Source organism: Macadamia integrifolia, chromosome 10 (assembly GCF_013358625.1).
Source record: "Macadamia integrifolia cultivar HAES 741 chromosome 10, SCU_Mint_v3, whole genome shotgun sequence".
NCBI lineage: Eukaryota > Viridiplantae > Streptophyta > Magnoliopsida > Proteales > Proteaceae > Macadamia > Macadamia integrifolia.
In genome coordinates this window covers 29,464,685-29,479,962 of record NC_056566.1, presented here as the reverse complement: position 1 = coordinate 29,479,962, position 15,278 = coordinate 29,464,685, and the positions used below count along the sequence as shown (strand labels likewise).

Here is a 15,278-nt window from a genome sequence, read left to right as displayed (position 1 = left end):
AGAAAATTAAATAATTTATATAATCATGTTAGGTAATGATTGTAATTTTTTTAGGCAAAGAAGTTTTTATTTCAATTTCTATTTCATTCAATTTCCCTTTGCGATCAAATGGATATTTTGGTCATGACACATGGAATATTTGGATCTCCTATTTTTAGGGTGGGTTCCATTTATGGTTCCCATCGTTGCGAAGGATCTAAAAAGAAATGGAATTAGACTAAAACATTGAAAAAAATCTTTGTAATTATTATCTAACGTGATTATATCACTTGATAGATTATTTCAAATATGAAAATTGAATTTTATTTTATGTTGTAAAAAAATTTCTTGGATTTGAGAAGTAAAAAATTAGATTTTAAAAATTTTTTGGCTTCTCAATATTGACTTGTTTATTTTTGCTCTGTTGACAGAAAAACATTTTCATATTCTTAGAATTGGTAAGAGTTTTAATTAGTTTATATAATTATGTTAGGTAATGTCATAAAAGTTTTTATTTTTTTAAGAGTTATTTTCACTTTCTTTTTATTTTTATTTATGATAATCTCTTTCTTTTATTTGCAGCTAGATGGAGTTTATATAATTTCAGTAAGATTGAACATGAACTGTTTTATTCCCACTTGTATAGGTAAATTCTTGTGTGGCCTGAGCTTTTATTTTTCTCGTTATATCCCTACTATCTTAATTTTCTCCTCATATACCAACCAAGATTTTAAACTCATAATCATGATCAAATTGATCCTTATTGATTCTGATCTGGATCAAATTGGAATCAGCCAAAATCAGTCTCAACAACCCTAACATCGGGCTATTTAGAACTGAAACTCAGCAATCCACCCCCCCAAAACCCCGAAATTGGTAGAATGAGTTCAATGATGGCTGATTCATCTGATTTCAAATTTTCTAAACCATGTGTTATATACACTTGATAAATACTTCAACATCAATACTTTAGGCTGTGTTTGGTAGCCAAGAAGAGAAAAGAAAAAAGATAAAATGATGGTGTTTGATAAGGATAGAAAAGAAAAAGAAAAAAAAAAAGAATAAAAAAGAAAATGAGACGTGATTGAATTGGAGTATGGGACAAAATAAAATCTCCCTCTACAGGGGCTAAATAACAGCCATTCTTTGCAGTAAGAAAGTCAACAGATTCATCCAAAATTATGGTCTTTGATCCTTCCCGGAATCCCTATGCACTTGCATTCACGGTTCCTCAAAATTCTTAAGACTCCCAACTCCCAACTCAGCATATTGCAAGAAAGGGGAGGAGGGTAGCAGGGTGGGTGGATCTTGGCAGTGGTTGGGGGCAACGTCAGCTCCTCCTGCTCTGCTGCCAGTGAGCATGATGAGGCAAAGGACGACTTCTATTCAGAGGGTTCGTTATTGAGATAGGGACCTTTGAGCTTTTGCCTTTGCCCATGGCTCTAGGCAATAGATCCATGTCATCATCAAGGAATAATGGGATTGTTATTCTTAGGGAATGCAGAGAGCTTTAACACTATATCTTCTTCTTCTTATCAAACAGATCCCAACTGAGATAGCTTCTGCAACCACTCAAGCTCAAACAAAGATAGAGAGAGAAGAAGAAGAAGAAGAATTTTAGGAAGCGCTGCATGTTTGAGATCTGGTAACTTGGACCTTATAAGGCCTGTTCTATTTCTCTCTCCCCTGTGTGGTCTCTCTCTTGCCACCGTCTCTGTTTTTGCATCTCCTTTTCTCTCTTGATTTTTTCATTCTCTTCCTCAGTCTCCATCAGCTTTCCTCACTCTAAGCAGTAATCCTACTATGGGACCTCACGTCCTCGCCTTCAAAAATGGTCATGTAATTTGTCTTCGACAACCTTGAAACTCCACTGTATCTGCATTTTTTCTCGCACAGCAGTTAAATTATCTTGGCAGGAAGACGAGATTTATTTTGTGGCGGCTGTAGAAAAAATTGTTAATATCGAGGTGAAATTCAAAATTCAAACAAAGAATCTTCTTTCTGGTGGGTGAATAGAAAAAAGTCTGCACCCAAGAAAACCATACAAAATTTGTACGATTTTCTTTTCTTTTCTTTTCTTCTCTTGGCTACCAAACACAACCTTAAATCATGTGTTATATACACCAGCTTATCATAAAATGAAAAATCGGATTAGATGAATCAGCCGAGGGAACCCAATCCCAATTCTGAATGGTCCCCATTCCAAGTTTAATAATTTTGACATTTAAATGACTAAATTCGCTTGGCCTAATGGTAAGATACCAATATTGCAACTTGATAGTCAAACGGTCGGACATTCTCGGCATGCACCAGGTACGTCTTCTTTTTTTTTTTTATTGAAATAACCAAATCATTAGCATAAAGGCTGTAACATTCTACAACACTAGATTATTGGAGGACTTGGGAACCCAAGACCTTAGTACAAAATCCATATCATGGTTCTTGGAAAAATAAATAATTACAAGTGAATTAAGACAGAAATAGAGGGTCATAGTTTCTAATATTTTCATGAACTCAGAATTCAATGAAACATTAATCAAAGCTACTGTGAAGGATGAGATATAGCCTTGACTTTGGTCTCCATACTCTTACTCTTCTCTTTGAGGAAATTAGAGTACCATTTAGCAGATAACTTAGGCAGTCTCTTCAATGCCTTGTCCTCGAAGTCGACGTGAACCAGTCCATAGCGTGTCTGGTACCCACTGAGAAACTCAAAGACATCTAGGAATGACCACACAAAGTATCCTCTCACGTTTGCTCCATTCCTTCACAAACATAAGATGTTTTAGAGTGAGTTTTAATACTCTTAAAGAGATGGTGAAGATAGTGATTTGAGCTTAAACTTTTTTTACCTGACTGCATCAAGCATGCTTCCAATGTACCCATCCAAGTAATTGATCCTGGCTGTGTCATTAAGTGTCTCGTTTATTGGCCCTCCATAACCTGATCACATTTATTAGTTATGTCATTTTGAAGCAATGGAAAACTAATATGTTCGCGTGACAAATTAGACGAAATCCTAAAAGGTATTATGTGGAGAGAGCTCCTCAAGTATATGAAAGCACTAAGGACTAACTTTGCCTTAAACATGAGCAAGATTACTAATAACAACCATATTACTTGCATGTGTAAACTAGAAACAGATGAGAAGATGATGTACCATTTTCTTGAACATAGACAGGAGGGTTTCCATAGTTGTTCTTTAAGTATTCGAGCATACTAAACAAGCCGGATGGATTGGATGGTGTAGAACCTGGTACAAAAGGATCCGAGGGTGTCTCATCTCTAGAAACTGCAATGTAGGTTCGATCACCGATGAATGTTAACAGGAATTGCTTCTGACTTTGGTGAGTTTTAAAAAGGATCACTCTCAATTCAAATTTTAAACAAAGTATTTAGTAACCTGAATATCTGATTCCCATATCTCCATTGAAGTCTGGAAGGCCTACAGAGGGATTGCTGGGGAAATCTGCAACATAAACTGTGAAGTAATGGTTCAGTCCAATAAAATCTGATGAGCCTTTTACTAGTTCAGATTCGCGTTTGGTGAAAGATGGTATCCTTGACCCAACTGTCTTCTTCATGATCTCTGGGTAGTCTCCAAAAACTAGGGGATGGGTAACCCTGCAGATTTTGAGGATTTAATCAAGTAATAAGTTTCTGTCTTTGTTTCTCTGGTCATAGTATGAAGCCTTATAGTAATGAAACAGGTCTTCCATACCAGCCAATGAAGAAATCCATGGCCCTTTGAGTTGCTTTAACATCAACTGTTGAGTTTGTGAAAGGGTCACACCAGAAAGCATACACATTCAAGCCTACCCAACCTTTTTGCTTGGCCTGCAATTAGCTTCCATTAATGAACTCAATAAGATGGCATCAAAAATTTTCTAATGAGAGTAAGGACTAGGGAGAACCCAACTTTGTATTTTTCTTTGTACAAAGCAGCGACCGATCCGTGTGCTAGCAACATATAATGCAGTGCAGTGTAAGGCTCCACAGAGGAATTGCCACCAGAGCAACTGAAGATGCCATAGGGTGGTGAGCATCTTTGGGGTGGAAAAAATCCAATGTCATAGGATGATATAGCCAAGATGTTGGGTTCATTCATGGTAGTCCAGTAGGAGACCCTATCTCCAAACTCTCTGAAACACACATCTGCATATGCTGTGAAGTCTTCCCTGATTCAAAACAAAGTTCATGTTAGGATAACTTGTCTTTTCTGTAGGGATTTGGACACTTGGGCTGTGTTTTGTATGCATTCTTGGATTCGATTCTTCTGTATTTTTTTTTGTTTCAGCATGTGTTCTAGACCTATAATCTATTTCGAGAATGTAGATCAAATACAGCCTTGAAACATATGAGGGGATGTAAAATGAAGAGTTTGTGAAGTTACACAATCTTTGGGCTAAGCCATCCTCCATATTCATCTTCAAGAACTTGAGGTAAATCCAAATGGAAAAGTGTAACATGTGGTTCCACCCCTAATTAGCTCAAAATAGAATATGAATTAGAGATTTACCCCATAACCATTATAATCACACTAAAAATATTAAATTTTTATTTTTTGAAGGCCCTTTCTCCTCCATCATTTAAAGAACCAACCAAAGTTATGAATACTTGATGATCAAAATGTGCTTAACACAGGTCAGAATGATATCTTAAATACAAAAAGAAGATTATTGTACTAAATTAGTCATACCATGTTCAATCAGTTCGTCGATCAGATTATTATAATACTCTAGGCCTTTCGGATTAATGGCTCCTCTTCCATCTGCCACAGACAAACATGGTGATTCACTTACTCTGTTGAACAAGATAATCATACTATTATGCATTAGTAAGCAATGTATCTTTGAAGAAACATACTTGGGAGAAGTCTAGACCAAGATATGGAGAACCTGTAGCCTTCAAGACCAATATCACTCATGATCTTCACATCTTCCTGCAATATTTACAATAGAAATATATGAACTCCTCCCTTCTTTTTGTGGGGTGTTGGGTGGTTTCCATTGGAAGATAATGCAAAATTTTACATTTCTGGGGATGAGATAAAACTAGGGTAGCTAATGTCATTATATATAGATTTTATATATTCTTGATCTTGTTACCTTTTTTTGTGTCCGTAACTTTCAATCTAATTTGTTTGTTAATATGCGATTTTAAAATTATGATATGACCCAGTCCATGGAGTTGTGGGGTCAGTATGGGTCTACGGGACTAGTCAAGCCAAAGGCCTAAATACCCATTGTTTAGAAAAAAAAAATATGATTTTAAATTTACGGTACTTCTAAAATTATATTTTGTGAAGTTTCAAAACAACTGAAAGAATCAAATAAAGTATTGATGGATCCAATCAAGCACTTGTTTGAGAAACCAATCCTAACATGAAGGCCTACACGATGGCTGCTGTTGTTATCAAATTTTAAATTTACGATACTTCTAAAATTATATTTTGTAAAGTTTCAAAACAATTGAAAGAATCAAACAAAGTATTAATGGATCCGATCAAGTACTTGTTCAAAAAATCAATCCTAACATAAAGGCCCACATGATGGCTGTTGTTATTATCAAAATTTGATATTAATTATGCAACCAAAAAGGCAGCAATTCCTACAACGTAACCTCTAGAAGATGTCTTTCGCCCAATATTAAAATACATGAATAGTTGAGGGTCAGATTATATTATATTTATCCCAGATGCGCTTAAGAGTAATTATATTACCTATATAAACAATTGAGTTTTCCAAAACTTTCTCCCTCGCCCCCCCCTACTTGAGTTAGCTTATGTCCTTTCTTTTGGCAAAAGGTTCTATATACACGGCTATTTATATACATGATTGTGCCTTCAACCGTTGGATGGGAGAGAGAGAGAGAGAGGAAAGAGGATATGCAATTACACTCTCTCCCCCTCCACCTCCACCTCCACCTCCACCTCCAATTTTTGAAAAGCACAATCATGTACATACATAGCATAAATGAGGGTATTCTCTTTTATATTTTTCCATTTTATATTGAAAAAAAGACTTTAATGAATGTAAACCATGTAAAATATGAAGAACATAAAGGGGTAAAGGATGAAAATTGCCTTATATTTGTGGTATTGGTCCACAGATACATCTCCAGTGCTCTTATCAGGCATCTTTCCTGGAAACCACAACCAGTTTATCTACTTCTACCATAAAATCATAAATCAACAATTCAGAAATAATTACTATTCATTTTAACCCCAAAACAAATTACATATAAATCAATCTCAATTCCAGAAAAAACTCCAAACCAGCATATAATTTGTATATAGAAATGAAAGAATGAAAGGAAATCAAACAGATATTAAAAAAAAAAAGGATATCAATACCCTGATTATACTTACCTTGATGAGTATAGTTCTCCCAGGAACTGGGTGATCTTCCATCCTCTCCTGCTGCTCCTTCCACCTGCAACACACCACCATCACAAACTCAATATTTTGGTTAGCTCCTCCTAATCTTATCTTCCATGAAGAAACAAAGAGAATGAGTTGATAAGATACTAAACCTGATAAGCTGAAGTTCCAGCACCAAAGACGAAATCAGAGGGGAAGTCATGACGGCTATATTTAGGTAAGATTTGTCCTGAACCCACAACCAGTGCTAAAGCTAAACAGCTTAGCAGAAGAAGAAATGGCCAACATTGACTACTACTCCACAACATTTTCTCTCTGCTTTCCACTATTGTAGTTAAAACAAGGTAAAGAGTACAGACAGCTTTAGTATGGCTAGCTTGGCGGACTCTGAAGTCTGAACTGAGCTTCCACATGGCTTGTTTAATACTATTAATTTCTACATAGTAGAGATGTTAAGATACAGACATTCTTGGAGGCATCTCACCTCAGTATAGAATATAGATTGGGACATCCCCAAGCCAATGGGAAAATCTGGACCAAGACGAGAAGCGTAAGAAGATTGTAGACTAGAAGCGATGGGTAGGACAAGAAGTCGAGAATGTTCCATCTAATAGACGCGGCATTAAAAAAAATGGAAAGAAAAATGAATACTCCTTGATCATGTGGCATTATAATTAATAGAAGGTTTCAATCATAGTAGATTAGTAGTATCGGAATTGGCTCATCCATATTAATTTGGCATGTCTTTGATTTTGATATCTAGTCGATACCGTATCAATTGAATGGTATAAATCAGGGAAAAATTATAAATCCATTTTTTAAGAAAATCTAGAATATTTGTATTTGATACAAGCGATCTGATACCAATTCATTCTGATATCATATTAGTTTTTTATTTTAAAAGGGGCACACTTGATTCAATGGTAAAGTACGAATGTTGTGACCTGATGGTTAAGCCGTCAAAACAATCTCTTGACATTCTTAGAGTAAGATTATGTAGTTCTCGCCCCCTAAGGCCTCGGACATGCGGGAGCCTTGTGCATTAGATACGCTCTTTTTATCATATTGGTTTCTGAGATTGTCGATACCTATTTTGATACCATGCACTAAAACAATGGTTATAACTTCACAGTTCACCACTTTGGTTATAATAGTTCATATTTAAAAAACGGATTGCTAGTAGGTTGTGTGGTATTGTACCAACATGGAGCCAATGAGGGTACACAAAGTGTAAAAAAAAAAGGGGTGGGATATTTTATTTCACGAGGCAATCATTTCTCTTTTTCCAATGTCTAGCGCAGGCTCCACAGCCTGACAGCCTTCTTTTTTCTACTTATATTTAATATCATTTATTTAATATATTAAATCCTAAAATTTGATATATGGACTAATTCAATCCTAAGTATAATTATCCAAAATCAAGATTGTAACACCATCTCACTACATGACTAAAATTAGTTAATCACCCTTTTAAGTTTATTAAATCGTAAGTTTATTTGTTTGTGTGAAGTTTGTAGGATTCTCTTATCAAATTTCACTTTCAAGGGCACAAAAAGGTATTTGAGTTTTTTTTTTTTCAACTATCTTATCATCCACAGAAGGTGTCATGGTTCCATTGGCAGAAGAAAGCTTGGTTCTCTCCTCCTTATGTCAGTGCTGATGGAAGAGGATTGAAAATGGAAGGCTAGCTATGGATTATATATGGATGGTAAGTAATAAATAGGATGGGAATGAAGTGATAAAGAGGGCAAAGACAAACACTAACACATCCAACAGAGGAAGAAGGAGCCCCCTTATTTGTACCAAATCTTTGTCCAGGAGCTTATTCCTCCACTCACCCATCACACTCTCATGTCCAGTTGGTCCAAAATATTTCTAGAAAAGAAAAATAAAAGTAGAAGTAGATTTCAAGGGTTAATGCAAGTCTAGCCTCTCATTTTTATGGCATGGTGTAGTCCTCTTAAACTATAATTTGTGTTTCCTAGATTTAAGTGATTCAATAAGATTGTTTATATTTAAGATGAGATGAGATGAGATTTTTTTTTTTTTTTTTTCGTAAAGAAGATGAGATGAGATTGATTTCACTAATAATGGAGAATAGGATTACAGTCTTTCACTTTCATGCCTCCTCTTATTGGAGAATTAATTCACTATAAATTTATAGTGAAATACATATACATCCAATTTATCAAAATACCCATAAACTCAAGCAATAGAATACAAGAAGCTATCCTACCCCCAACATTCCATATATAGGAATATGCCTCCACATATGTCCATGCATGCACTCATTATGTAGTCTTTGATTTTTTAATACTATGTTTTGTCATATGGTCGATTTCATTTGGGCTAAAAGCTTGACACATAAAAATCCTTTGTAATGAGATAGTGAGTGACAGTGAAGATCCAATGGCTAAGTGCATATCACGAACCTCCCAACTGTTGGATCCTCAATGTCACTCATCGCAGAGAATTTGAACCCAAACTAGAGATGTGAATAAGAGACCTTGGGATTTTCTTTGTACATGAAATTTCAACCTCATGTTGACTTTTTTCTCGTGGCATAACAGATATCAGTCTAGAGATTTTTCCTAACCCCACCTGATCGAGAGTCTAATGCCTAAATAAAATGCAATAAAAATCATTTATTAAGTTTATCTCGAATTCTTGACCCGTTTTGAAGATTCACCTGCTCCGACATATTTTGATGGTGACCCAAATGGAAAATTTTCTGAGATCTGTGTGGAAGCAGAAGAAGTATATAATGTACTGTTGTCTTGTTGAGAAAGTCATTGTAATTTGGGGGATTTTTTGAACTAGTGTTTTAAGGTGAGTTTTCTCGCCACTGTTTGGGTGTAATCTCTCTTCTACATAGTGAAACATCTTCTTCGCCCGAGGATGTAGCACACCACACCAATGTGTGAAGTCGTTAAATCTCTATGTTGTGCGGATCTATTGTCTGTTTATTTTTGTATTTCTTGATGTTTACTCTAACATCATTGATTCAGTTATATTTCTATTGAGCATTTGCAATCCAATCAAGTTTCTAATGAATCATCAAAGGCTAATAGCTACTCAGTCCAAGTGGATTTCTTGTTAATTTCTAAACCATCCCCACTATATGTATGTGGTGGTTAATTTCAACTCTCTGACCAAACATTACATAAGAACTGGATTTATCGACTTATGAATCCAGAATTAAACACACCATAAGTCCGTGCGGACTTCACACTCTTACAATCCCGAAATAATACATGTATAATTGCGACTTCACACATTTACAATCCGGAGTAAAAACAAAACAGGAAAGATACACGGTCACACATAATAATTAAAGTACTTTCATCCATTGGAATTTGACGAATAACAATTCTAAATTATTCACTAAAGCTCAGTTGTAAATCATTATGCATACATATAATGAGATTATGGAAGATATCAACCCAGAAATGCTTAGCATTATGTAGGTAAACCTTTTCGGTGAAGAAATCTTCTGCCTTAACAATTAGAACAAAACAAAAGATGGTGATTTAGACACGTCTTGTCTTTTAACAAACTGGTCTATCATTAATACCATTTATGAAGAACGAGCCAAGAATTGAGAGATCTAAGATAGAAAATCTAGAGAGAGAGTGGGGTGTTTGGTTCGGTAAATCAAATGGTGTCTGTATCGGATATGAATGTCAATCTTTTGATAGACATTCTTCTGAATTATGTTTCTTTCTGAAAAATCGTTTGGTTGCCTTAAGGCTAGTACATGTTTCTCGCAGGTTGAGATATTGGCTTCCATAGAGAACGCCTTTTCGCTTTCTCCTTTTATACTAGGTGGTAAAAAGGTTGCTCAAATCTGAATTTAAGTGTTGAGGTAAACTCATATTTGGAACACATCCTTTGTAATATGATCATTCATGGGAAGTAGGATGCTCACTTATGAGGGTCATCCTAGTGGAACCAAACAACTTCAAAAATTAAGAATTATCATTCTAAAGAATGTCATTCCAAAGATTTACTGAACCAAACACCAAAACTCCAACAGTCCCATCTGGCTCATCAAGAGAGTGGGAATTTATGGAAAAAAAATTCAACTACACATATTCAATATTCAATGATCATAAGGGTATTGATCCTTGTTTCTTCTTCTTCTCCCCTTGAGAAAGTTGGAGTACCAATGTGCAGATACCTTAGGCTGTCTCTTCAAATCAGGGCTGTTGAAGTCTACATAATAGAGGCCATAGCTTGCTTGGTAGCCATAAAATAGTTCATATACATCTAAAAAGGACCAAGTGAAATACCCTTTAACATTTGATCCATTCCTGTCAATTTCCAAACATGTACACACATGAAAGAGAGAGAGATTAAATCCTGGTTAATCTAATAAAATATTAGAAAGAGAGGAAAATAAAAATAAAAAAACTTTTTCTCCTCCATTAAGTCTATACCTCACAGCCTGCAGTAGACTTTCAATGTTGCCCTCTAAGAATTTCACCCTTGACATGTCATTCAATGATGAATTATGAGATGTAATTTGACCTAGAAACATAGTATGAACCATCAGGCATTTCATCAAGCATAGTATGTGTAAAATTAATTAACTTCTCTAAAATGACAAGAGGTGAAAAGGTTCTCTGTGGACCTAAGGCTCCGTTTGGTTTTAGATTGATTTTAAATTAACAGCGAAAAAAGGCTTACCATTTTCGTGTATGTAGATGGGTGGGTTGTCATAAGTTTGCTTGATATACTCCAGCACACCTTGCATGCCAAACGGAATGGCTGGGAGCTGCATCACATCCGCCTATTCCTTAGATTAATTTAGCTAAGAGGACCCTTGGGATCCCATATAAAAATAACAAAATGGAAATGCTAACCTCACAGTTAATTGTCAGCTCAATTGCTACATAATAGAGGGGGGGAGGGGGGGGTGCAGTTTCCTTTCACCCCATGGCAAGGGAGGTTTTCTTTTCCCATGGGCAGTATTGAGAAAGGATGGGATTATAATGAGAGTAGAGGCATTTTGAACTTTCTAATTCTTAGATTGTGGGTTTTCCTTTTCCTGCAGTGTAGGAAAACTTTCTCTAAATAAACTAATTTTTACATATATTACAACGTTATTTGTCAACGGAAGTTTTTTGCCACTCATAACTATTTTCACTCTTCATCTAGATTCTACGGTGATTTGACATTTTGATTAGAGTCCTATAACAATGTGTTTTATCATTAACTCCCACCTTTTATTGCCGAAAATCTAAAACACCCATCCTTGGTCGAATCATAGGGTATGATCCTGTGGCTGACGAGATTCTCTTTCCATCACAGTTGAAGGAAAGCTTGGTCCTTAATTATTCAATCACTTGTTAGAGAACTTTTATTTGTATTTCACACACTATTTTCAGGTCTGATTGGACTATGAGGCTCATAGATCTGTGAGGTTAGTAATTTTGCTAAAATTGATAAATATTCTCAATAGAGCTTGCATATATATCATTACCTCACCCGGAATTGGTAATCCTTTCGCTTTATCTGCAAATATGGAAGTTTAAAAAATGGAAAATTTCTTAAAGAGTTGATCTAAGCAGCAAGTGTAAGTAGCTATTAGCATAAACGGAAGGAAATGAAATCAAGACATATATACTTATCAACTTGATGGCCATGTCTCTCATATAGTCTCTCTGATCGTGTTTGAGACTATCAGGATCATCCTGTACGTACATTGTGTAGTAATGGTTTAGTGCAAAGAAGTCATATGAACCTTTCACTAGCCTTGATTGGCTTGGAGTGAAAGAAGGGATCCTTGAGCCAGCATTCTTTTTCACACTTTCAGGGTAATCTCCAAACACCAATGGGTCCAAAAACCTGCAACTAGTCAACAATTATTAGCAGATGATTAATATTTTAAATTAATGTGTCTTCTAATGTTCCATGTTATGTAAACCTCAAGGGGGGTTGGCCCATTGGTGACAAGTGTCTCACAAAGCATTAGTTGGGTTTGAATCCCTTTGACATAATCTTTCTTTCTTCCTTCGGATTCCCATTCTCTTTGGAGTGGAAATGACTTGTGGGGCCCGTAGAGACTATTCCACTCCAAAGGATGTGAAAACACCTTTCATTATAAATAAATAAATAAATAAATAAATGTTCTATATTGAAGGTTGGAGATAGAGAGACTTGCCAACCAATATAGAAGTCATTGGCCCTCTGAGTTGCTCTTATATCTTTTGTTGTGTTTGTCAAAGGAGCTAACCAATAGGCAAATAAATTGATCCCTATAAATCCCTTTTGCTTGGCCTGCATGACAATCCATATTCCATGTTAGATTTGACCATGAGTTCTTAGTTCTCTATCAACAAAAACAGAGAGAGAGAGAGAGAGAGAGAGAGAGAGAGAGAGAGAGAGAGAGAGAGAGAGAGAGAGAGAGAGAGAGAGACCTGGTACTTCTTTTTGTACAATCTTGCAACTGATGCATGAGCAAGCAAGATATTATGGGCAGCAATGTATGGCTCAACAGTAGAGTTGCCGATTTTGCAATTGATACCAAATGGGGAAGAACAATGGGCAGGTGGGAAAACTCCTATGTCATATGCTCCTAATGCGAACACATTGGGCTCGTTCAAAGTAGTCCAATGGGAAACTCTATCACCGAACTCTCTGAAGCATACATCTGCATATGCTGTGAAATCCTTCCTACAATTTTAGCCCAAAATTAGTACAAAGATCCCATTATCATCATCATTCGCACCACCAACACTAATGTTGAGATATTTTTAGGAGTTAATAGAGGTATAGTCCTACATCGGTTAAGTTTGTTCCTTGATGCTTCAAATACTTGAAGAGCTATTCACCTAATGTTTTAAGTTTTTGGGTTGAACCCTCCAACGACATGGTATCAGAGTTTAGGCCCCTTATTGGAAAAGAGGAGAGGAGTAGAATACTAACACAATCTTTAGGCTCAACCATCCTTTGTATTCATCTTCGAGTGTTTGAGGAAGATCATAATGGAATAGTGTAACATGTGGTTGAATTCCTGTTCCATCAAGAAAATGAAAAATAAATGTAGAAAATTCACAAAAAAATTAATATATAAGACTTATTGATTCCTCCTACCCCCTCCCTACCATGGCTGATGAGTTCATTAATGAGACTATTGTAGTATTGTAGTCCCTTTGGATTCACAAGTCCTCTTCCATCTGACAATGAGATGAAAAAATTGTCATTAGTATGATTCACAAATGACTGACTTCTTTTTTTTCCCCATCCTCTAACTCATTTTTCACTGATAATGAGATAATGTAGTCATCATACTTGGAATAAGTCTGGGCCATGCGATGGAGAACCGGTAAGCTTCCAATCCTGTATCCACCATGAGTTTGACATCTTCCTAGGAGACAAAAAAGAAGAATATATAAAACTTGAATACTTTGTCACCGCATTGCAAAAACTCACTTGCTAGATTCAACTTTGTGACATAGAAAAAATTAGGTGTCACGTTACGATTTTCATACCACTTGTTAGGTCTCATTTAGAATGAATCGTTCCTAAAAGCTATTCATTATGGAGAGGGTGCCTAAATCCTTATAAGCTTTCACATCATGCTACTCACATCTGACGTGGAATTTTTCACATTTGAATGACACCAATGTTATAATGAAGGGCTTTGACACCTCTTCTACATATAGATATAATTCACCTTTAAAAGCTAACTATTAAGGAAGGGTGAAATTCCTTATAAACCTTTAGATCGGACTATTTACATTGTCGTATGTGGGATCATTGCTTTCAAGTGGAACCCCAACAATGATAAATCATGAAAATACATATAATATTAGACTAAAGTCTGAATGTAAAGACACCTTATATTTGTGATACTCGTCACAGGCTATGTCACCGTTGCTTTTGTCCACCGGTATCAGTCCTCCTGAAATTTTTGAAACCACAAATGCTAATAAAAGACAATTTTTTAGAGAAACATATGCATATACACGCATTACTATAGATATTCTTTAAATTTAAAACCATCTCAGCATTCAATGTGTATTCTTGAATAGTCTCATTTTTCAAATATTCAACAATTTCATTTTACCAAGTTCAACGTTAGCCAGATTAGTCAACAATTATATGTCTCGATGCAACAACAAGATCTTGTTTGTAACAAGTAGTTTTGTGAAAATCCATTGCAAGAGAACTTTCATTTGGAACACACAGGGATCTTAAGTTTAATTTGAAAGGGCAAAAGCTTTTCTAGTCTTGCGGAGTAGGAGTTGGGATCATATACCCTACTGACCAGAGTGAGCGAAAGTATCCCAAACGCTGGTAGACTTTCCATCCTCGAACGCTGCCCCTTCAACCTATTTAATTCTTCCTCCTTTATTATCATCATCATCATCATTTGTTATTTCAAAATTAAAACAGAAGAAAAGGATAACTGACCTGATAAGCTGAGCTCCCTGAACCAAAAACAAACTCAGACGGGAAATCATCTCTGGTTATTGGCTCTGCGGTCTTGGTTTGGGCTATACCCACACCCACCCTGGCTAAATCATCACGGTTTATTGGCTCTGCGGCCGTGATTTGGGCTACGCCCACCTTGACTACTACTACTACTAGTACGAAGAGCGTCCTCTCTCTCTCTCTCTATGTGAGAATTAGACAGGTTAGTCTTATATGGAAAAAGAAGAAACTGTATGCGTAAGTGGGGCTAAGAACTTTTGCATGATTGATCACACCTTGTTTTCTAATCCATAATTTCTAATGGCTGTTTGGGAATTCACAGTTTATAAAGATAAATCTTAACTTACCATGGCTGGTGATTTCATTAATGAGACTATTGTAGTAGTGTAGTCCCATTGGATTCACAGGTCCTTTTCCATCTACAATGAGATGACAAAACTGTCACAGTAAGATTCACAAATGAAACCATTTTTTT

The 15,278-nt window shown here is 35.9% G+C and overlaps 2 protein-coding genes across 2 annotated transcripts; both read right to left on the bottom strand.

Moving 5' to 3' along the window:
- Positions 1 to 2,315: 2,315 nt before the first annotated feature.
- On the bottom strand, positions 2,316 to 6,884 carry LOC122091758 (cyanidin 3-O-glucoside 7-O-glucosyltransferase (acyl-glucose)-like). Its single transcript, XM_042661884.1, has 12 exons — positions 6,514 to 6,884; positions 6,350 to 6,413; positions 6,065 to 6,123; positions 4,846 to 4,921; positions 4,679 to 4,750; positions 4,373 to 4,460; positions 3,899 to 4,157; positions 3,701 to 3,816; positions 3,383 to 3,603; positions 3,140 to 3,271; positions 2,832 to 2,922; positions 2,316 to 2,744 (listed from the first exon to the last, which is right to left on the bottom strand). The coding sequence occupies exons 1-12, from the start codon at positions 6,772 to 6,774 to the stop codon at positions 2,522 to 2,524; spliced, it is 1,662 nt and encodes a 553-aa protein (XP_042517818.1). The 5' UTR covers positions 6,775 to 6,884; the 3' UTR covers positions 2,316 to 2,521.
- A 3,437-nt stretch (positions 6,885 to 10,321) lies between these two features.
- On the bottom strand, positions 10,322 to 14,972 carry LOC122091759 (beta-glucosidase 11-like; the record flags this gene model as incomplete). The annotated part of the gene is given in 13 exon segments (XM_042661885.1): positions 10,322 to 10,674; positions 10,801 to 10,891; positions 11,051 to 11,138; positions 11,847 to 11,878; positions 11,991 to 12,211; positions 12,528 to 12,643; positions 12,784 to 13,039; positions 13,292 to 13,379; positions 13,471 to 13,542; positions 13,658 to 13,733; positions 14,206 to 14,270; positions 14,637 to 14,700; positions 14,783 to 14,972. Coding segments are annotated over 13 exon segments (1,570 nt in total), but the record flags the coding sequence as incomplete, so codon positions are not given.
- Positions 14,973 to 15,278: the final 306 nt, after the last annotated feature.

Coding starts and splice junctions, on each gene's coding strand:
- LOC122091758 (XM_042661884.1), bottom strand. CDS start 6,774: ATGTGGAAGCTCAGTTCAGACTTCAGAGTCCGCCAAGCTAGCCATACT. Junction 3,817..3,898: donor TGTACAAAGAAAAATACAAA/GTTGGGTTCTCC, acceptor AGCTAATTGCAG/GCCAAGCAAAAAGGTTGGGT. Junction 3,604..3,700: donor ATGGATTTCTTCATTGGCTG/GTATGGAAGACC, acceptor CAAAATCTGCAG/GGTTACCCATCCCCTAGTTT.